Source organism: Fringilla coelebs (assembly GCF_963513975.1).
Source record: "Fringilla coelebs genome assembly, chromosome: 26".
In the NCBI taxonomy this organism is placed as follows: Eukaryota; Metazoa; Chordata; class Aves; order Passeriformes; family Fringillidae; genus Fringilla; species Fringilla coelebs.
The window spans coordinates 1,716,415-1,739,016 of record NC_140052.1 but is presented as its reverse complement, the minus strand read 5'-3'; the positions used below and the strand labels follow the sequence as shown (position 1 = coordinate 1,739,016).

The 22,602-nt window shown below is 39.0% G+C and overlaps 1 protein-coding gene across 1 annotated transcript in view; it reads right to left on the bottom strand.

The window, feature by feature from the left end:
* The window catches only part of KAT6A (lysine acetyltransferase 6A), a 31,186-nt gene that overhangs the window by 6,518 nt on the left and 2,066 nt on the right, over positions 1–22,602 (bottom strand). The window contains exons 3-17 of the mRNA XM_084221959.1: positions 21,793–22,563; positions 12,909–13,017; positions 12,528–12,643; positions 12,193–12,274; positions 11,343–11,478; positions 10,278–10,591; positions 8,992–9,110; positions 8,412–8,527; positions 7,449–7,590; positions 6,833–6,994; positions 5,832–5,925; positions 4,370–4,601; positions 3,088–3,298; positions 1,752–2,444; positions 816–1,134 (exon numbers count right to left, since the gene is read on the bottom strand). Of these exons, the coding sequence (XP_084078085.1) occupies positions 816–1,134; positions 1,752–2,444; positions 3,088–3,298; positions 4,370–4,601; positions 5,832–5,925; positions 6,833–6,994; positions 7,449–7,590; positions 8,412–8,527; positions 8,992–9,110; positions 10,278–10,591; positions 11,343–11,478; positions 12,193–12,274; positions 12,528–12,643; positions 12,909–13,017; positions 21,793–22,395 (3,448 nt within the window). The 5' untranslated portion in view covers positions 22,396–22,563. The remainder of the gene's footprint in view (positions 1–815; positions 1,135–1,751; positions 2,445–3,087; positions 3,299–4,369; positions 4,602–5,831; positions 5,926–6,832; positions 6,995–7,448; positions 7,591–8,411; positions 8,528–8,991; positions 9,111–10,277; positions 10,592–11,342; positions 11,479–12,192; positions 12,275–12,527; positions 12,644–12,908; positions 13,018–21,792; positions 22,564–22,602) is intronic.

The window sequence follows — 22,602 nt, the reverse complement described above, 5'->3', positions numbered from 1 at the left end:
GTTATAAAAAGAAAAGTAAAAAAAATCACAAGCAGGTTTCTGTAGTGATAGGAAAACCTCCAAAAATATTTCTAAGATTCCTATAAACATTTCTACCTCACAGTTATGATTAAAATAGTCTTAATATGAACCATTTGTTAATTGCTGCAACACAGCCTAATTCAAAGTCATCAATTAATGAGGCAACATTTTTTTCTTGTGGGATTATGGCACCATACTTGTTTTGCACGCAGTTGTTAATCTTTATTTCACTGACTGCTTTGCCCATCAAACCAACAGGACATCTAATAAAGAAGGTTGCTAATGGAGTGTCTGAATGACAGATTTGACTTCAGAATTGTCACTGGACTCAAAGCAACCAGTAACAACCAAATTACTTTGTTTTATGAATTGAAGGTTCAGAGAACTTTAAGGAGATATGAGAAGCTGAGAGGGTGAACACGCAATGTGATGAAGAGGAGGATGTCAGAAGAGGCAATTTAATATTTCCCTTTGTTATGGAAAATTGGGGGCTTGCCAGTTTATTTCCTTTTTATTTCTGTGAGTGACTCTGCTGCATAGGTTTTTCCACAATCACAGATACTAATTCCATTAGGAAAGCTGAATCAAAAGGATAGGCTGGGATCAGGTCATTGCCAATAAGAAAGTGAAATGTATGCACCGTGTTTTCATATAGGGAATGTCTGAGGCTAGTCTGACTGCTAATTTATGCCTCACCTACATTTCAGGTGGAAGTCACAAGCCCAAGAAAGCAGCTGGTTTTGTCATGAGCTGTCATCACCCAACACAATCTATCACATTTTCATCATACATACCATTATTGTCATCAGACTCCTCCTCATCTCTGGACTTCCTCTTAGAAGAGGGTCTGTGCCTGAGTGTGTCTGGTTGGGCTAAGTGCTGAAAGAATCCACTGGATGAAAGCTCACTCTCCTCCTCTTCATCCTCCTCCTCCTCCTCTTCCTCCTCCTCAATCTCAAATGTAGGCTCCAATTGAGGCATTGGTCGTTCAGAGTCTGAGTCCTCAAATGGTTCATCCAGCACCTCTGTGGTTTCTGAGATGGTTTCAGTGACAACGCTGCTGTTGTGGTGCTTGCGCTTGCGGACCCGCCTCTTCCGGTGAAGAATTGGTTTCTGAGAGGGGAAGGTGGCAAAAGAGAAGGTATTTTACCATGTGCAGTAGAAACGAAACACGAGATAAATACAAAACAAACAGCAGAGAATGCAGAATTCACTAGAAATCCTGCCTGGCACCTGCCACTAGTGAGAATTTAAACAGCTGGAACTTTGAACACACTACAGAACAGATGTGAATACCTTAGAATGAGGTGCAAAAATGATACAGCAGAGAACTTTTGAGTGAAGAAAGCATTTGCTTAGACACACTGATAGAATTCACATCTCCATGGTAAATCATTTCAAAGACTTTACACTCTGATTTCAGTTGTTTAGAGAGCATTTGTGTTTTGCAGGCTTCTTTCATAAGCAGGACTGTATCTGTTTCTATTTTGTATGACTGAGAAAAACTTCAATAACTAAGAAAAATCAAAAGCACAAGATCAAGGCTACACTCAGAAACTCCTCAATCTCCTACCTCTGATTCACCACTAGATAAAGTCAGCAGGAAATACAGTGGAACACTGAACATGTGCTCCCTGTACACTCAATCCAGTCCTTGTGAACTGCACCACCCTTCAGAAAGCCCTAACACACAGACAGAGCTGAGTGGATAGCAGCCACAAGGCACACACCTTTCGTTTCAACGTTGGCTTGGTGAGAACAGGTGGAGAGCTTGATCGAGGACTCACAGGCTCATCATCCTCCTCTTCACTGCTCTCACTAAAACACCTCAGGAGTCCCCTGTCACTGTCGCTGTAGCGCCGGGGTAACCTCTCGCAGTCCTCTGGGAATCTACACTTCAGTGGCTCTGTGTTCTTTTTCAACTGGCCCCTCCACCTTTCCAGAGCTTCACCGTGCTGCCGATGGGGAACTGCAGATTTTTCACCTTTGCCATACTGTCCCTGGGAAGCTGCAGATTTTTCATCATCTTCAGCATACCGACCTCTGGAGGCTGGAGATTTCTCCTCACATTCACCACATCTTCCTTGCAAGGCCACTGACTTCTCCTCACAGTCACTGCACCTGCCTCGTGAGGCTGTTGACTTTTCCTCACACTCACTGCACCTTCCACTGGGAGCTGCTGTTTTCTCCTCCATGGGCAATGCTGGCTCCTTCTCACAAAAGGGCTCGTGAACTTTTTTGCTCTTGCGGTTCCATCGACCTCTTCGTGATGGCTGACTGTTTGCAGGAAGACTATCCAGGGAAAAAATGTGCTTGTTTGGTCGTGTAGAATTGGCTGGAGCAACAATGTCTGGCTTTTTTTCACTCTCTGTTGGTGAGTAAGGCTCTTGCTCTTTCTTCTCCCATGACACAGATTTTACCATCTGATTGAAATAAAAACAAATAGATTTCACACTTCTGATTATATTTTCTATCCTGAATTTGATTCCACAAAAGTGTTTGAGATAAAAGCCAGAAAAGTTTAACAAAACTGACTTTTAAAAATCCAGGATTAAAAAAAGATTTGACTTTAGGAGATTAATGCAGTGCTAATTGCTACTCCTCTCCTCAGAGGTGATAATATACCTCACTTAGCTTCCCAACAAGTCACTTCAGTGGTTTGCCAGAATGCTGACTTCACCTTGCTACATTCAAACACAGTATTTATGCAATTTTCAAGAAAAAAAGGAAAAAACTTGAAGCTACTTTTCCATTAAAATGCAAGATTAGTTTAATGTAAATACAGTAACAGCAGATAATTTTCCTCCTAGTATTCTACTCAGTGCTCACCACCCGATGCAAGAGTGCAACCCCTTCAAGGATTGTTCTCTAGACTATGCCTTGATGCTTTCTCGAGTTTTATTTTCTGATCTGAAACTATAAAGATACATAAACTGACCATGACTGCATTGCTTTTTATGATTATGCCAAATGCACAAGCTTCACATTTGAAATTTTGTCAGCTCTGCCTCCAAAAGCATGAGGGATAAACGACACGCCACACAGAAATAAGAGATTCACTCTTACACTGGTCTCTGGATCCTTTTCTTTCTGCTTTTGCTGCTCTTCATTTTCCCCATCCTCTGTTTCCTCTTCTTCATCTTCAGAGACAACTGAGTTGGAAACTATGACAGGAGTCCAACGCAGGCATTCTGCATCCACATCGATAGGTCGGACGTTGGTTCTGAGCTTTGCCATGTGCTCCTGGATGAGCTTCTCACGCCGGATGATCACAAATCTGAACAGCAATAACAAAACTCTGATCAGTAACAGGTGACACACTGCACATGGTGCAATGTGAAACAGATATATTACAGAAAATATCTTTCTCTCAATCACTGCTGCCATGAGTAACTTCAGAGAGAACAGAACTCATTAAATGGTACAATCTGCAGTACCAGAGAAAGTACCTCACAACTCAGGGAATATTAAAATCCTTCCCACTTCTTGTTAATGGTGAAGCCATTATCCTTCTGTGGATAACATTCAGCTGCAGAGAATCATTTTTATTATGGGCAAGGGCTATACTGTTTGGGGAATGGGCAATATAAGGTGAAAGCTACTGAAGAAAAATAAAAGGACTGCTCAAGAAAAGTTGCAGTCCCACTACCACAGTGCGTTTTGTTTAAGGGTCTGAGAGAGATATCATGGGTTAAAGGTATACTGGGAGATGAGAACATAAAATATTCTCAAGTTTTCCAAAGAAGTTTCAACTTTAACACAAACACAACAGAATACAACCCCACTCACCAAACTGCTATGGTCTTAATTCCCAGTATTGGGAAGTGTGTTGGTATAGAACAGAAGTAGCCTGCTTTCTTGTCAGCTGAGAAAGCAGGCTACCTCTATTCTATACCAACACACTTCATCTCTCCCAGTGATCTGTCCCACTCTTCCAGCCTTCCATGTCATTCCACACAGTTTATGGCATTTTTGAGAAATAGGAAAAAGGAGGGAACCAACTGTCTGCTCCTTGACTGAAAATAAAGAGCAGATCTGCCTCTAGAGAAGGGAAGTTGCTCTTCTTTGTGTATTAGACTGATTTGGCTGAGGGATACCAAGCAAACATGACCAAGAAACCAACTTGCTCGGAATTCCACATCTGCAGTGCTACACAGCTGGACATCTGAACCAGCTTTGGCACTGAATGATTCTTGCATTGCCCATGAATACCACAGTCTCAGCATTTGGACACTGAAATGCTTAATAAAATCAAGTTTATTAGATGTGACTGGTCTTCAAACACCATGAAATTTCAATGAAATCCATCTGAAGGTATTTGGGATTACAATGGGACTCCTGTACTCACTGATCACTACGGAAGTCAAGCATTCGTAGGTGATGCAGAGTGGAAGTGATATCTTGAGGGCAGATTCCAGTCAGCTTACTCAATTTCTTGATGCTTAATTGCTTGTCACGTTGATGATAAAGGCACTCCAATATGACACTTTTCCAATAAGCCATGTATGACAGGCGCCCCAGGTCCGACAGGGGCTTCTCTGGGGATCCTGCTTGACCCTCACGCTTGGAAAGCAAATAGCCTAAAAGACACAGAAGAAAAAATTTCAAAATATTACCTTCTGTTTCTACCCTCACTTCTACAAAGGCCTCATATAACAGCTTAGTGCTGCCTACAAGATGCAGATGGCAACTCTGAGGGATACTTTGAGTTGTTTTATTTGCTTGTTTGAGCTCCTGTTACTCATTGATTGAGTAAGGCATTTCTGAACTCTGCTGCCTGACTGCAGGTAATGCCACGAGATGGCAGCAGGTGTCTACCTAGAAATTACACCAAGCCTGAAGCACAATTGCAATAGCAACTTTGGAAATGACAGAGGAAAAACACACTCTTAAAACTAATATGACTAATAATTCTCTTGAAAATTCTCTACTGGCAAACTTCAGGACCGTACTGGAGAGTACCAAGCTCTGTTTGCAGAGATTTCCTTAATTTAAGACTGTGATCATTGCACAGGTTCAATAAAGGCCAAGAGCTTTTATTCTACCAGTGAGACAAAGAGGGATGGATGAAAGAAGATGACAAATGTGCTTTTCTACCATAACCTGCATTTGTTGATTTCTCAAGATACATCACTGAGTTCTTTTGCTTCACCAGTATTTTCAGGAGAACAAAAACTTATCTACAAAAGACATCATTCTGATATAATTCTACCAGTTGAGTTTTCCTCTGAACTCTAAAATTTGTATGTCCACATGGACATACAAATGGCCCTAGGCCATCATAATAATAATAATAAACATAATAAACAATGTAGAGTTAAAGGGGAAGTTTCCCTTGATGTTACAGAGATACACATACAAATCTCAGAATTACCTGAGTATTCAGAGCTTAAGTAAGTCTGGTTTTATTGCTCTCAAAATGAAATTAAAATGTAAGACAGTTTTGCTTAAGACACTAATCAAGCTGCTGAAGATTTCCACAGACCATGCAGTCCTTCAGCTGGCTTTCTGTACATGAAACTACATGAGCACACAAGAAAAGCTTCTGCTGTAAAAATCACTATCCTGCCACATGCCTTTAGTTTTTACCTTACACAGAAAACACTGGAATTAAGGGGAAAATGATCAATTTGTCTTTAGAGCTGAAATTCCAACAAAAAGAGTAAATGGTGAAGTTCAGAGAATTTTGTGAGCTTTAGAAGCCTTTGTCCTGAAATGTGTTTTATTTTAAAAAATACCTGCTTCCTACTATTAAGTCCTTTAAAATATGACAAGACAGACTGAAAAAAAGTAAAGAAAAAGTTTCTTACTGAAGTCAATTAGGAACCTGCCATAGCCCTTACGCTGGTATTGTGGAAGAATCATTATACAGGAAACATTGTACTTCTGTTGGCAGTGTTTTTCCTGTTGGGAAAAAAAAGCATCATATTGAAAAAACAGATCAGTAAGAAATAGTGTAAGTTGCTCTGTAAAAGTGCCTAAGTGGTTCTATATCAAAAAAGTGAGACAGGAAGCCACAGTCAAAGTTTCTTAGGAATGATAAAGCCAAGGAAAGATTTTGAAAAGACAATATTAAAGCTCTACCATCATTCCAGATAAGAAAAGCAGAAAGAATGAAAACTTGGCATAACCTTTTGCTTAGATAGCATACAGTCAAGAACATGGGCTGCAGAGAAGGTGAATTCTAAGAATAAATCTGAAGCTCATTGCAGAAATGTGCAATATTCCAGTGATTCTTTAAATGTTACAAGCATAACATACCAAAATCTAGTCTCATATCTGCTGTTCTGAATACTAAAGAAAAAGCTTCAAATAAAACTATTTTTAAATAATTGAAATTATTAAGGATAAAAACCTTAAGAAAAGTTCTAGCTGAAATCTTGTCCCTGTTCCCTCAAATAAAAATAAAAATAAAAGGCTTCAAACCATTGCAAAGTTGCCAAACTTGTTAGGAAAGCAATGTATACATAGTACAAAAGGTGAGATAGAACTGCTTGGTAATTCTGTTTATCTCACAAATAGCAGTACCCCATCTCCACCAAGAGCAGGAAGTAATTTGAAAAGGTTTTTTTAACCACTAAGCTGCAGTGCAAGTTCCTTAGCAAGTAGAAGCTATTCAATATTCCAGGAAATTTGGGTTTAATAACTGGTGGTCTCCAAATTCAATAGAAATAAAACCTGGTTGCAACAGATGTTTGTACCTGTATTCCATAATTTATTATATAAAATGCAAGAACCTAAATTACAACAATTTAAAGAATCCAAAACAGCACTGCTCATCACACCAAACAATTTGTACCCAAATACTCACCTTGGAAAAGTAGCCAACAAGGTGACAGCCCTTAACATCATTCTGTGTCAGCACATAGAAAAGAAATGGCTCCACATCATAATAGAGAGTCTTGTGATCCAAGAAGAGTTTAGCTAACAAGCACAAATTCTGGCAGTAGATAGTGCTGACATTGCCATCAACCTTAGAGACACGAGGAAAAGTGCTGTCACTCCATCTGCTGTTATGTAAGGACAGGTTTCACACAAGTATCTCTGTACATTTAAATATCCTAACATGAGAGAAGACTTCTCTGTCACAGGCAGCATCTCCAAGGACTTAAAACTTCCACAGAACAGAGGCTGTGAGCAAGTCACTGTTACACTCAATAGCTTAAGAGACAACTTAAAATCAATTTTTGTAAAATAAAAACCCCAGATTTTTACAAAGTGAGTCCTCTGTGTTTTACAGATGAATTATCTTTACACAAGGTCAGTTCCTACTGGCTGCTTGCTTGTTGTTCTTCATTCCTGGAAACTCAGGAGTTTCAGTGTTTCAAGAATGAAGATGTTCAGCACTATGAAAAATTCATCACATCATTAGGTTTTGAGGACCCTAATTTATAGATAAGAGCAAGCAGCTTCAATTTCTCACTTACCTCAAAGACTGATATATTATTTTTTCTGTAAATTTCATTGGCTGGAGGATGAAACCACCCACATTTTTTCATATGCTGTTGGAGAATAGTTCTGCTTTTCATATATTTTAGACAGAATTCACAAAGGTACAGCTTCGGTAGCCTGTAAGCAAAGATAAAGACCAGAGACTGAAGAGATTTTGTATAAATTTCCTCACTCCTGCTGATAAAGAGCTTGATGAAAACAAACCCTCTGTACACTCACCTTGTGTGTGTGCTAATGAGGGCAAAACCACATTACCATAGTTAAAGTCATGACACTTACTCTGTCACAAATGCATATTTAAAAATTGCCTTTAATGCCCTGCATAATTACATTTACATTATTAACTTATGCCAGAAGAAATAGATTAAAATCCTAGGAAAAAAAACAGTAACCCCTCCCAGTTTTCCCAAGGATGGCAGGATGGATGAGATAAATAGTTCCTATTCCCTTCTTCTCCTCCTTGTCACAGCCAACATCCCAGCTGTCTGTCCCTACCCCTGAGTGATGGGTCACATCACCACCTGCCCATCTGCTTAAAAACTGTTTTACATACTACATGAACAACTGGAATGCAAGCATCCCAAAATTCTTGTGATTTAACTCCATTTATATATTATTCTGTGGCTTCAGAAGGAATGTCTGTACAGCTGGAATAATTCCTCATGACAGACCACATGTTCTAATTAAATGGCAGAATAAAGAGTTTCACTTAATTTTCTTCCTCTAGCTATAGTCCTTACAAATAATTCCTCTTTCTGAATAAAGTTCAAAGACATTGCAGTTTAGACAATTTGCCCAGTTCTCAAGCAAGAGAACAACAAAGCAACTATATGTGCAGCACAGCAGAAGAATCTTTCAGACACCAAAATGTAGGAAACACCAGATTTCTATGCACAGCTTTCCCACAAACACTGAAGAGGAACAAAGAAGAGTCTTACCTTGAGTATTCCTGTGGATATGGGGAGGAGTACCAGGTCTGGATTTCGTATTTGCCAAATTCTATAACAGAAGGGCAGCGGACTTGTGGATCAGGAGGCCCAGTCACCCCTACTTTCTATGCAAGGGGAAAAAAACCCTTGTTTTTTTCATGAATTTCCAAGTGAAAGACTTTTAAGATTAAATAAATTAAAACATTTTTATCTAGACAGTCCATCCTGCTCGAACTCACTGGTAATTAGGAAGATGCAGATTGCTCTCTGACACTAAAAACCAGTACCACTCACACTTCAAGCAACCAAGTGATTCACAAAAAGAAAGAATTAATAAACATTATCATAGCATGTGTCTCCACTACCATTCACAGTGCTGCATGTCATAGTTTTAAATATAAATTAGTTGAAAGTGGAGTTTAATACAATCTTTGAGTCTTGTAATTTTCTAACTTGTTAACTCAACAGTGAAGAACAGAAACATGAACTGCTCCTGAGGTTCAAAACTAGAATATGAAAGTACTTGACATCACACAGGAGTGTCTTCCCAGCTCTGAGACTGTGAATGAGCAGCTACATTTAACTTTACCTGCAGTGCTTGTTCCTGAATATCTCGAAACAACTCCATGTCTTTTTCATTCAAGACATCCTGGCTTCCAAAAAAACGCTCCTCAGTTTCTTGTTTTCCGTCCCAGCCATCCTGATTGTCTGTAAATGAGAGAAAATTGTCTTCACATACATTTACAAAAAAGTATTTGCTTTTAGTGCAGTGACAAACAACATCTGGCTGCAGTCACACACCGGGCCAGGTTTTTTTGATGGGATTTTCTATTCAGATTTGGGATCACAAAGGAAGAACAGGTTCTAGATTTGGGACCATGTAAGCAGTACTGCCCTACATTTAAGCAGGTACAAATGTTGCCACCTAGATATTCATGGCACCATGAAGGCATAAATGGCTTGCACTAAGCCTGCTTTTCACAAACAAGGATCACAACGATCTGGCAAAACCAAAAACAGGACACCTACATTTGTCACCTTAGAAATAGCCCTTCAACAAAAACAAACAAACAAACCTAAACAAAAAACCCAACAAAACCCTCCAGACACTTCACCTCACTCCCAAAGCATTATGTCACATTGCTGCTCTTCCAGCACCTGCCAGCTTAATGCAGGTAACTATTCTAAAGCTTAAACATAGTATTTTATTGTGGAATATTTCCCAATGCCTGCTTAGGAACAATTCAGGAGCATCCAACAAAACTGTAAATATCCAAATACTGAAATTAAATAAAGGTCCAGGCACAGATAATTCCTTAAGGTAGAAAAACAAAAAAAACAAGGAAAGCAGAACTGCATTCCAAAGGGAAGGGATAGTTTTCAGCAAGAAGATGTCAAGCTGCACAAACAGGCTCCTTTATGGCTGAGAAAATTAAGGAACATTTGCATGCATCCATAGATTGGAAACTCTTGGGTCTGTCAGACTGGTTTTAGTTATCTATTTTCCATTTCATACTTCTACCTTGCTGCTCTTAATTTTTATGAACCACTGCCTACATTATTTCTTTCAAATGTGACATTATTTAGCCCATTTCCTAGGCTGTCTGCAAATGCCTCCTTACCAATGGGCATTCTACCTCACTGTAATCATTTAACCCCTCATAACACCTTATATAAAGAGGCTAAAGTCTCTAGGATCACTTCCTTTTTCCAGCTTGTATTCTACCTCAATGCACCAAAGGTAAGTGCATTCCAGTGTTAACTTTCACCTCAAAGTTTCCTGCCTCTAACAATTCCAGTCAGTTCAACACCCTAGCCTTTGAACATTTGCTTGGTATACAGGATACTTACATTGGCAGGGTGAAAAATCTTTACCTGTGGGCCATTCTGAAGTGCTAGATTTCCTGGTACCCTTTTTCCTGATCCTGTACTGCTGAGAATAGTCAACCACTTCTCCTCGAGCTTTTCGTCCATCGGGGGAAGGAGTGAAGAATTTAGTAAGGCCATCTATAAGCCCTTTGGTTTTCTTGTTAAACTTCAAGGTGTTGCTGCCATCTCTGCAGAAGTCCAAGACATCTGTCTGTTCCAGGTATCCTCCTTCTGATGATGCTGACTGGCTGGACAGAGTCATCTTACGCTTCCGACCCCGACCGGGACCAGTGCGAACTTTGCTGAAAGGACCTTTTGATCTGAAGGATGAGAAAGGGAAAGATATAATCCAAAGATATGGTAAGGTGGCCTACCATCTTCTCTACTTATTTATCAACCACACAGAATATAAGCTGAAGAATTTAATAATATGGGAGTCATCAAGTCTGCACCCTAGAGGAGCCAGGATTTAAACATCTCAGCAGAAGGTGCTGTACTATTTTTCTCTACACTGAACATTATGTCAAACTAATTGAGTATAAACAATAGATTAGATTTTGAAATCAGTAACCAGAACAAATAAATTGCACAGAAGGCTTCAATTTATGCAATCATTAAACATTTACACTTGTCATTTGCCATAGTTTTTGTACTGATAGGAAATTGTTGTAAAAATTCCACAGAAAGTTAATACACAAAGGATGTGCCTATTAGCTAAGAGCCTATACCACTGATGGTCACCTTAGCTGAAAACAGCTGCAATCTTTAAGACTTTAAACTTTAAAACTCTATTGAAATGGAAGCCATCCAGCAGAAGAGATTAGACAAACAGCAAAATTTGTCTATAAAGAATACTTCAAAAATAAATAGTGAATTACTACAAAGAGTCAAAAAATCTTGGCCAAAAGAAGCACTAAAGTTACTTCTGGTCTTTCACAGCCCTTTTCAGATAATCTCTAATGAACAGCTCTTAGTTGTACAAGAAAACTTCTCACAAAGTAGACTAGAGACTCTAGAAATACCCCCTGTCCTACAGAATTTCACATCTTACTCCTCCTTGTAGAGACTTACGTTGTGTTTTGATTCTTTAACCTGTTTTTAGGACGTCCTATTGGGTTAGCATAGCGTCTTTTTATCTGTGCTGCTTTCTTCTGTAAAAGTTTCCTTCCTTTCTTCCGTGGTCGACATATTTGACATATCCACATACCTGTAAGACACAAATCTCCATCAGTGAATGCAAAGACATCTACATAGGAAAAAAGGGAGAAATACAGTCCACAGACCAAAGGCACTGATCATCACATGTACACTTAAGAAGAATTGTGGGTATGCTTCAACAATCTAAACTCAAGCCCTGTTAATATTCCCCAGCTCCCAAAGAGTCCCAAACACAAAGGAAGTCTCCTTAATTGGCAGTACATCATCAGAAAACCATAATTAAATGGTTAATTATCCCATGACTATACTTCCAGCTATCTTATACACAAAAGTTTTCTTCTAACTGCCAAGGAAGAATCTTCCAGAGATAATCTGAAAGAGAAGTTCATTTGTCCAGAGTATTCTACTGTCCAAATGGACACCACTTCAAAAACATAGGAGCCATCTCTTTCTTTTGTACAAGGCTATTCATGCAAATGAAAGCTGATCAACTTAATCTGTAGGGATCACTTCTATTCCTTCAAACCTCAAGAATTTCTTTTTTCAAAATCCTTCACCGAGAGCAACGCACAGGAAACAGGAGATAGTGAAAAAAAACTGGATGTGAAGTCCTGACCCTTTGGTTTCTAATACCTGGAAGGTAATTCCATACAAAAATGAGCTAGATGTAGCTAAAAGAGGAACAAATAAGTGGAAGCACTGCCTGCCCACTGATCTCTTCCAACACCATCTTAAATGATCCTTTTCACCACAAAGTCCTCACCTTTTGGCATCCTGGTAAGAGGAGGATCACAGCATTCCATGTGAAAGCCACGGTCACAGGAGTCACAAAACAGCATGTTATCCTGTTGAAGACATAATCTCTCTTTATATGTGCATCACCATCAAGCCCTCCATGCATCTGTCACCGTTTCAGAGAGCAGGCACTCACTTTTCAACTACAGACAACTCAAAGTATTTCACAGATCTCAGAAAGATTATCAGACTAAAATAAAAGCTGCAGATATTTGCCTCTAATATAATTTTATTTTGTAGTTTAACATAACAGCCCCCAAAGCTGGTATCCACTTTATTGAATCCATCCTTCACTGCACTTACAGCATTTTTGCCTTGATCTCTACAGGAACTGCATGTTTTGCATTCAATACACTGCCATCGCAAGGCCTTCACTCGCACGGTCAGCTCTGGAGAGAACTTCAAACAGGACGGATGACCTAGAGAAAAAAGAGAATATGTTACTGGTAAAATCATTCTACTTCTGTTAATGGCCATGGGTAGCTCATGTAGAGACTATTTAATCAATTATGTATTCCCATGCAGAATTTTGGCTATCCAGATACTCCTATTTTTAGGTGCTTCTATTTTTACCTACTTATAACACAAACCAATGCTCTAGAAAGCAAACATACAAAAAGAACCCAAAGATAATTCTTCATAACTGAACTGAGAAACATGGTGAAACTGGGAATGGTCACCTACCACTGTTGCCACAGTCAGCACAAGAGATGAGCTCTTCAGGTTTCTTCTCCCGATTTTGCTCTTTTGTACCAAGGCAGAAACTGCAAATTGGAATTGGTTCAGCAACCGGCTGTGAGGAAAACAGACAGTAAGAGCATTGGGTATCTCAAGGGAGCAAACTGTAATACACAGACATTTATAAATCACAGAAATGTGATGGAATACACATCATGTCTCAAAGATTTTATCTGGTTCTCACATTCAATACAGCACTAACTGCATAGAAGTTAGTACTCCAAAGTACAAAAACTGTGCAACTGTTAACACTGTTATGAAAAACTAAAAGAAAATCTTCCTGCAGAAAATTATGTGAGTATGCTATATAGCAATCACAGGCAGATAAAAAGGTGTGCTCTCTCTGAAAAAGTTATGGGGGGAGTTAGGCATTGTGTAGTAAAAAAGATGTATTTCAGATGAGGCACAGCACTAGCAAAGTAAGAAATAGATATGGAATAGCCAACAACACGTTTGGACTGGAATAAGCAGGACCTTTTTAAATTTAAGGACTGACATTCTACAGCCTCATCAAAGAGGCAGCCAGTGCAATAATAGTTTGTTTTAAAGTGGTACTTGGTCAATTAATAAGAGTGAAAAGGATATCCTAATTTAACATTAAGTGCTGGATATCATTATCTAGCAAATTCTTTCTAATCCAATTCTGCATTAGATTACAGTTTCTATAGCAAAGATGTACACAAAATTTAACTTAATAATACAATAAAAACATGCTAAAATCACATTTAAAACACTGGAGATGGGAATAATTTTAGATTATGGCAAGTTTTGAGAAACATTCTTTGCTGTATCAAGTTACAGTTAGTGATTTCAAACACAGCTTTTCAGAATCTATTCTGCAGGTACATATGTGCACACTGCTAATTATTGCATGGGAGAATATGCCAGAACAACTTCAAGCACCTTCACTCTGCCTAAGCCAAAGTCAAAGCTGTTTGCAAAGCCAAAGTTTCTTGCAGGAATCAGGTTTGTTTATACTACTGGAATACAGAAACTGAAAATTTGAAAGCTCTGCCTTTAATTCAGTGTACAGACACAGCACACACAGGACACTTCCAGTCTGAGGTTTGGTCCTTAAAGCACCCACTAGATGGAAACAATCTGAACACCTTGGAAATTTGCTGTTTCAAAATTAAGCCACACAACAGGAATGAAAGCCTGACATTCTTCATTTAGAATACAAGTATTTATATCAGCCTTTGGGTAAATCCCAAATGATGCTGAAGTATAAATCACCTGCCCAGCAAACTACTTCAGTTTGGAATATATTCACAGGATTCATTAATTGAAGGATTGCAGTTTTTTCCTTTTGAGAAACAGAGAATAAGACAACTGTAGATAGTTATGCCAAGCATAAAAATCATTAATATCCAAGTGGGAGGGGCAAGCTGGCATCTTCAGTGCCCACAGGCAGTATCTTTGCAGCCACAGTCACCACAGCAACATTAGCTGGAATCAGCTATGCAGGGATTCCCCATCCTCTTTTAACAGAGAGAGGGGATCCACTGTACACAAACTGCTCTCCTTCTGTTCATGACTGGCCTCTAGGTGCCAGACAGATCCAGGATCAGGTTTACTGGGGGAAAAACCCTTGTGTTTGAAGGGTCAATCAGTGTTTCAATTTCTGTGGAATCAAGATTTCAGGGATTGCTTTTACCTTCTACCTTTTGAAAGGAAAGCTCTAACACTCATGCAATTTTTCATGGGAAAAACAAAATTATTTCACAGATCCTCTCCAGGAAGTGCATGAACAATTTATTTCATCCAAGAGAGTTTTATAGACAGTCAGTAGCCTAAGATAGTAGTTCTTTTCTGTTTTAGCCAGTATTTGTGCATACTCTGTTCACCCCCACAGTTCTTCACATTTGGATGCCCGCATGTAATAATACTGTCTAGGTTTGGAAGAACCAGATCAAAGACTATCCTTCACAGCTTCAATGTTTCCTGTATTTACCAGCCTGGCAAGCTGCAAGCAAACACATTACCACATTTTAAAAAAACCCCAAAACATCTACAGTTTGGGGGAAGGCTCCACTAGAATTCAGAATGTTTTAGAGTAATTAATTAAATTGGAACAATTTTGAATGTGGACATCAGGCTACTCTTCCAAAGCTTCTGTGTGAGACTGTTATGCTAAGTATGGAGAGATTTCTCTGCTGCTGTGTTTGTTCAGCAAAGAACATCCTGGCAAGTGAAAAATGCAAGCACACAATGAAAGATTAGTGAAAACAAGACTGGAAACAGGCAGCTCAGTTTCATACTGCAAATTTTTGGCAGACATTCAACTCCTTCTGCTGTTTTGCTTGCAAGCACATCTATCTGTGTGATGTCACCAGATTCAGTGAGGGAGGGAGCCAGAACAAATTGGACTGACAGTGTCTTACAGCCTGCCAGCCTCTCTGCACATGTTGTTACTATACAAAGGGTTTCTAGAAACCAAATGTGCCTTAAAGATTCTCAGCCTGCACACTCTCCTAAAGGAAGCTACAGAGAAGCGCCTAAGGAAAAACGTGTGCGTAGTAATTTTACAATCTCATTTCTGGCAAACCCATCTGCTTTGTAGCCTTCTTAATTTAGGAAAAGTGAGGTTAGGAAACGCCTCAAAACTCACAGTCAAGTGTGCAGCCACAATGTCACAATGGTCACTTGCAGTAAGGTTAAAGCACTTTATTTCTCAATGTTTTAATCTGAGGCTCACTAGACAGCAGGACTATCTTTGTCCCATCTTCACAAATTTGCTTCTGGTAGTCACTGTGGTTGGAATCGAGTGAGTATTGAATTTAAATCAGCATCAAAGAAACACAAACACTCACACCAACTTTTTTTTTTTGCTTTGCTCTTTAAGATCCTCTGAATGTGAGCCCCCCAGAAGCAAGGGTAGATGGCTTCTGAGAATTCACACCAGATAATGCTTTTTTGTGTGTCTGTTTTTAAGCAAGTGACAAATCATTACTCCTCACTTCAAATAGCCCATTCTGTTGCAAAGGTCTTCCTCAAAAGCTGTAGCTCCTGGCAAGAGCAGATGAACCAGAAAAGACAGAGGGAAAGTACAACCTACACCACAGGGAAAAAAAATGATTTTAAACATGAGGAAACATGTTTCAGTGAGCACGGATCACAAAGCCTGGATTCCATGCCTTTTGGATCAGTTCCATGCCTCAATAAAATCAGAACCAATGAACTTCATATTGTAAGAGTAATTTTACAAATCTGCAGGCTTTTTTTTTGCTGTATAGAGAGAAAACTGCAGATTTTAGGAAATACAATTAAATAATATCAACTTGTAGCAGCAATGGTTGGTAACTAACCCTTCTTCTATAGAAGTTACCAAATCACAACTCTTAATGTTCCCTCCAGACAGTATAGTGAAGGAAAAAAATAAAGCAACTGAGAATAAAAATAGAAATCCTTTAAAATACTGTTTTTAGTCAAGAAAACAATGCTAAATATATTTTAATACACCCAAGAAAAGCTATTACCATTAACACAAACTCGTATGCTTGTCTATCAGAATGGATATTGTCTCCAATTCACTTGTAAGGAAGAAGCACATTTATATGGCAGAATGATGGCCTAAAACATGAGACTACATTAAAAGAAACGTAAAGGAAAAAAGACAAAATAGCACACAGAAGAAAGGAACAAGTATGACATAGATACCTCTTCTTAAGAGAAACATATAGAGTAATTTAAATAGAAAAATTAAAGAATATTTAAAATAAGTGCTGCTGTTTGAGGAAGGACTAATACAATGGAGAGAAAATCTGAAATGCTGCTACAGGAGTAGAGTCAAGTGCAAATGCCAATAGCTTGGATATTAATGAGGTATATACTGGCTGAATTTCCTGCAGTGATTATTGATATCTGGAAATCAATGCCAAAAATAATGTGAATAGTATCTGGGGCTGACATTCAAACTAAAGAAATTATCTCACTACCAGATATGCACATGGTAAAAACTTCACAGAATGTCAACTGGAAATGCTTAGACAGTCAATTGTTAAATAACCTTCCTAGAATGAACAAGTTCTCTAATCAGAGGATTAAAACTACTCAAGATTTGTTAAGTCACAATCAGAATCACATGCCAAGACTTCCTGACAGCAAATTCAGGCAGTGAGGGGAGAGAGAGGCTCAGATTTCCCTCTCTGCAGTATAAAGAAACTCCCTTCACTTGACACTGATTCAGGAACCTAGCAGTTCAAGTTACTGAAGTTTTCTTTACCCAAAGTTATATCCTGTAAGCTCTCACCTACACTTTGTCCCAGCTTCATAATTTTTGAGAAAATATGGGATGCTGTCTTGGGAGTGACAGATGATTATAGTACTCTATTTTAGATCAAAAGATATTTTTAAGAAGTCACAGACTTCCACAGAAAAAGACACTACTCAAATCAAGAGCAAGCTGAAATCTTAATTCCTCTCACTGCAAAAACCTTGCATTTACAATTCTTAGATGTTCACAAAAAATAAGGAACTTCAACATTGACTTTAATTTCTAGAAATAGCAAGTTACTTTGGGGATAAGATTTTTTTTTTTTTAAACCTAAGTAATGTCTGTGCACAGAGGTAATTATTCTATCTTTAAATACTGCTTTACTTCAAGATTAGCAGCATCCCTAAAAGAATGGAAAATACTTCAGTTAGAAAATGAAAAAAAGTATTTAACAGAATGCAGGGCCCCCCATAAACATGATAAGGAGCTGTCAATGAGCCTTTCATGCACATTAAAGATCTCAACCTGATTCAAGGCTGCTGCTTGTGGTTTACCCAGGACACCCACACAAGTTCAATCCTACTCAGTTTTTTAAACTTTACCACCTTGAGCCCAAAATGGAGAGAACACTGTCAAAAAGACTTCCTCCACAGTAGTACCCATTGACACATGCACTTTTCATAACATCTGATGTCTTCCCAGAGTGACCAGCTTTGCCTCTAAGCTATCAAGACTCTGGACACTGCCAGCACCACTCTTGGTACCACTCAGCCCCAATCCACACTGAATGCATCAGTTCATAACATCCATCCACAGGTGCCCAGCACCTGCTCAGATTTGCTCAATTACTTCAAGTACTTCACCTGTTCACTAATTGAGTGAATAAAGTTCAAAGTAATTTTTTAACACTTGGGTTTCCAGAGTTACACAGTGTACAGATGGAGGCCATCTGTTATCAGCAACAAGGTTTTTTTAGACAGAACTACAGAATTCTCTTCCCCAGAAGCAGCTGGAAGAGAGTGAATCCTAATCCTCCTCCAGCTGAGAGCCTAAGCTTGAACAGTGCCCTTGGAGAGATGGGTGAGCTCTCAATATGTAATTACAGTGTCCTAGCTGCAGATCATTTATGTACTCCACCCCACATAAATCAATCCAAAAATAACCTCTTTACAGTAATTGGGCAGTTGTTTCATTTAAGACATGGAATTAACAATTACTAACTTAAACAGGCACAATATAGTTATTGTATGCTTAAAGGCCTTCAAAACAACTATAATGCCCTCATATGAACTTTCTAAAAAGATACAAAAAATTTGGCTTCGTGTGAGTTTATGAGTGCACACTGGGATCTAGAACTACTTTTGGGAGGAAGAAAAGCCTGAGGATGCTCCATGGATAACAGTCCACAGTTCAACTGATTGATAAGTACCAACAAATATAAAGAGCAACACAAAACTAGGAAATAGACAGACATGCCATAGGGAACATGCAAGACAGCAGCACAGGGAATCTGTTTTAAATATTGCTCCTATTTTTCAGCCACAGAAGTTCCTCTCATTTTTTTTTCAGGAAGCACTTCCTGAATTTTGGCTTTAAACTCTCACCTGTACTGCAGGATAACACTAAGATAATTTACTTAAAGGTTGCTGCAGCCACAGACAATTTTAACTGACATAAAAGACAGTTTCAAGGACAGTGCAAATGGATATCAAATATAACACCTGTATTTTCCTTCTAATTGAGGAAGACACAGTCCTACTGTTGTCCTGAGATCAAATTTCAGATGCTCTGCGAACTTCCAACACGTAGAGCAATTATTTCCATTTCTCCTTCAGTTAGCTGATATGTTATTGATATGATAAGATATCTCCTTCAGTTAGCTGATATATTAATTTTTTTAATAATAATGATTTTACAAAGATTCTTTCTGTCAACAAAACAAAAGCAGAGCAAGCTATCTTTAAGGCATCCACCCTTAAGACCTGCAACTTACTACAGCTTAAGTTCCTCACGATGGTGTACCAGGAAAGAGCTCCTTGCTCTTCAATATTATTAAATATTAGTGTGTTGTAGCAGTCTCTCAAAGTAATTATTACAGTGTAGTAATACTATTTTAACTATTGAACAGCTGTCCTGGTTTTCCTGAGATCCTGTTCTTCTCCTAGCAGCTGCTATGGTGCTGTGTTTTGTAGGATGAGAATACTTTGGATAACTCACTGATGTTTCAGGTGCTGCCAAGCAGTGTTTACAGCAAAGTCAAGGACTTTTTAGCTTCTCACCCCATCTGCAGTGAGGAGGCTGGCAGGCACAGGATGCTGGGGTGGGACACAGCTGGGACAGCTGACCCAGCCTATCCAAAGAGCAATTCCAGACCATATGGTGTCATGCTCAGTGCATAAACTGGGGAGAAGCAGTCTGGGGGACTGGCAGGCTGGTGGGAGGTTGAACTTTTTTGTTCATTTTACTGCCAAGACTCTTCTAAGAATCAAGGGAAATATTGTTACAATACTCCCAAAGAATCTGTACCAAGTATATTCTGTTAAAGAGGAAAAAAAAGAAGAGAAAGAATCCCTTAGCACTCTCAAGAACCCACTAAATCAAGAAAATCACTATAGCACAGTATGTCATCTCCACCTGCAAAAGCTGGTTGAGATTTAACAGAAAGCAGCAGAGTGAAGGTCATTGCACTGTCTGCATGGAAAAAAAGCAACCAACCAAGAACAAAACATAACCAAAAAATAAAGTGTCTTAAAAATCCTGGAGAACAGGAACTCTGAGCCACCAGCAACGTGCCAGTCAATTAATGCTGGCAGAACCCACATGTTTTAACATTGTATCTTCAAAATTACTTCAGACTAGCAGGAAACTCTGCCTGAGTTACCTAGCACAGAGATGGTACATAGAGAGCAGAACCTAGGGTTAAACACAGACACACAGAGACACAAAAACTCAGAAGAACTTATTGAAAGAATACCTTGCAAAATGCATATTTTTCCAGAGGGACAAAAATCCCAGACTAAATTCAGTATTTATAGTAGCTGATACTACCATTCACCATTCTGATTTGTAACATTTTAAGAACAGCACAGGGAACAATTAATCTCAAAGAATATCAAGCTGCTCCTGAGTTTCAGCACATCACAAGAAGACTGAGTAGGCTGTGAAACATACTGTGTTAATAACATGCACAGCCACTATTACCCACTGCTACCAACACTCTCAGCCCAGTCCCCTCTTGTGCCAGGTTTATATCCAGTTTTCATAACATTTTACAGCTATACTGATTTCATTGTGGATAAAGTTGGGGATTTACACAGGAAACATTTGTAGAAGAACACTGGAATTTTCAGCATAGTAATATTTCCTACATTATGCCAGCCCACAGCACAACACACTGACAAGTTAAGTGCTGTGTCCACAGTAAAGCTCCCACAGTTAAATTAGAACTTCAGACAAACTTTACTGGTGATAAAGCAGCTGTGCAGATTTTATTTTCTTTATAAAGAAGACTCCTACAGCAGTTTTAAATCTTCAAATCCTAATAGATCATTAAAGCATCTCTCACCAGATAGTGAAGCTGACTTCAAAAACCATGAGTGGGACACACCCAAAAAATTCATCTCTGAACAGGATATTTGTAACAACCAAAAATGTCCCATTCTGCTGAAAAATGTATCTTTTTAGGATAAAAAGGAATAATTTTCACATTCTAGATGTCCTAGAGACAAGTAGCACAAATATATGAACCACTGACAAACTGATCTTCAGTAAACAAAGACAAGCTTCTGTTCTACTCTGCATTCACAGTAACAGATAGAATAAAAAGATTATGATTGTGCATGAATTTCACTCCAACACCTTCATCTTGAGGTTAGAGGGGAGGATCAATGACCTTAGGGATGCAGAAGTATGGCAGAAAGGAGGGGAAAACCACAAAAAATAAGAGAAAGCAACAGAAAAATTGGTTTTTTATAAAGAACATATATTTAAAATGTGGGAGAGAGGAGGGGGCAGAGGGTACAGAAGTCCCTGAGTGCTCCTACCAGGATCCCCATACTCTACATCATAGAATGGTTTGGGTGGGCAGGGACCTTAAAAATCTTCACTAGACCAAGTTTCTTCCTATTGCACAACAAAGAGGTTCTGGAACAGAAAGTTCTTTGCCCATTATAAAGAAAGCCTCTAAGACAGCATTAGGTGGCAATTGCTTATCAGCCCCTCACTACATTACCTGAATTCAAAGAGAAAGAAGAAATGGCAGTCAAATAAAAATGTGAAAGTAAGAGGTCATCTCAAGTTTGCTGTGCAAATCCATCTCCCCTTCCAAAGAGGAGGCTTACTGACACACCTAGAGCAAGCCTATTACCATACTTTCAGTTCCACTGCACAGAAGCATTGTAAATTTCCCACAGTAGCCCATATTCAATGCTCTGATCCAAGGTACAAATTACAGTCTATTTCCTCTCATGTTTAGAAAATTGGATACAATGAGATCCTAAAGACAGTAATAACTTCTAACATACCAGATTCAAAATCACTGGCCTCAAATTGCAACTCTGTATTGACACATTCCATCGACCACAAGAAAACAACCATACAAAAACTCTGTCTTACCTTATCCTTTTCATGGGGAAGGAGACACACTGGAGGGAGACAGGAAAGAGACTCAAAACTCTCCTTCCCATCAGCATTAGTGGTTGCTTTAGTGTTGAGTTGGTACAGAGGTCCATCCTTAAGGAGCCTACCATGGCCAACAGCACGTTTGACAGCTAATCGTAATTGCTGGTGAAAAATGGAGGCAGCACTACCTCCAAATAATGCAGACACATCTTTCTGACCTTTCAGAAAGCGCTCGATGTTCTTCAAGGATGAGCCACTAGACTCAGCCAAGCCCTCAATTGCCCGTTTAATAAGTTTATTCCAGTCCACATTTGGTTTACCATCCAACTTGCCATGGTTCCGAGGCTTGGGAAGTGCTATTCTCCCAGGATTATCAGGATCCTTGTAGGAGTTGAGACCCTTGTTGGAGACTTTTAAAATAGTTCCATCTTTAACACTCAACTCTAACTGTTCCAGAACAGTTTTGCGGTCCAAACCGTGCGAAGATGACACTGCATTGCATATCCTCTCCTCTGAAGGTCGCTGTTTTTGCTTCTTTACCTTTTTGATTGCCTCCAAAATCCACTCTGTGTACAGCGGGTTGGCGAGTTTTACCATGGTGAAGAATTCTGTATATCCATAGAGTCGTTATCCTTTATCCTGATGCTGAACGAGTTTCAAATGATGAGAAAACAGATCCTCGAATGATGGGAACCAGCTAACCATAGCATACACGTTTTCTGTTCTGAATTAATCCTTCTTTCTCAAACATTATTTGTTTTCACACTGAAGAGAAGAAAACAAAACAATTAGAAACTTCTATAC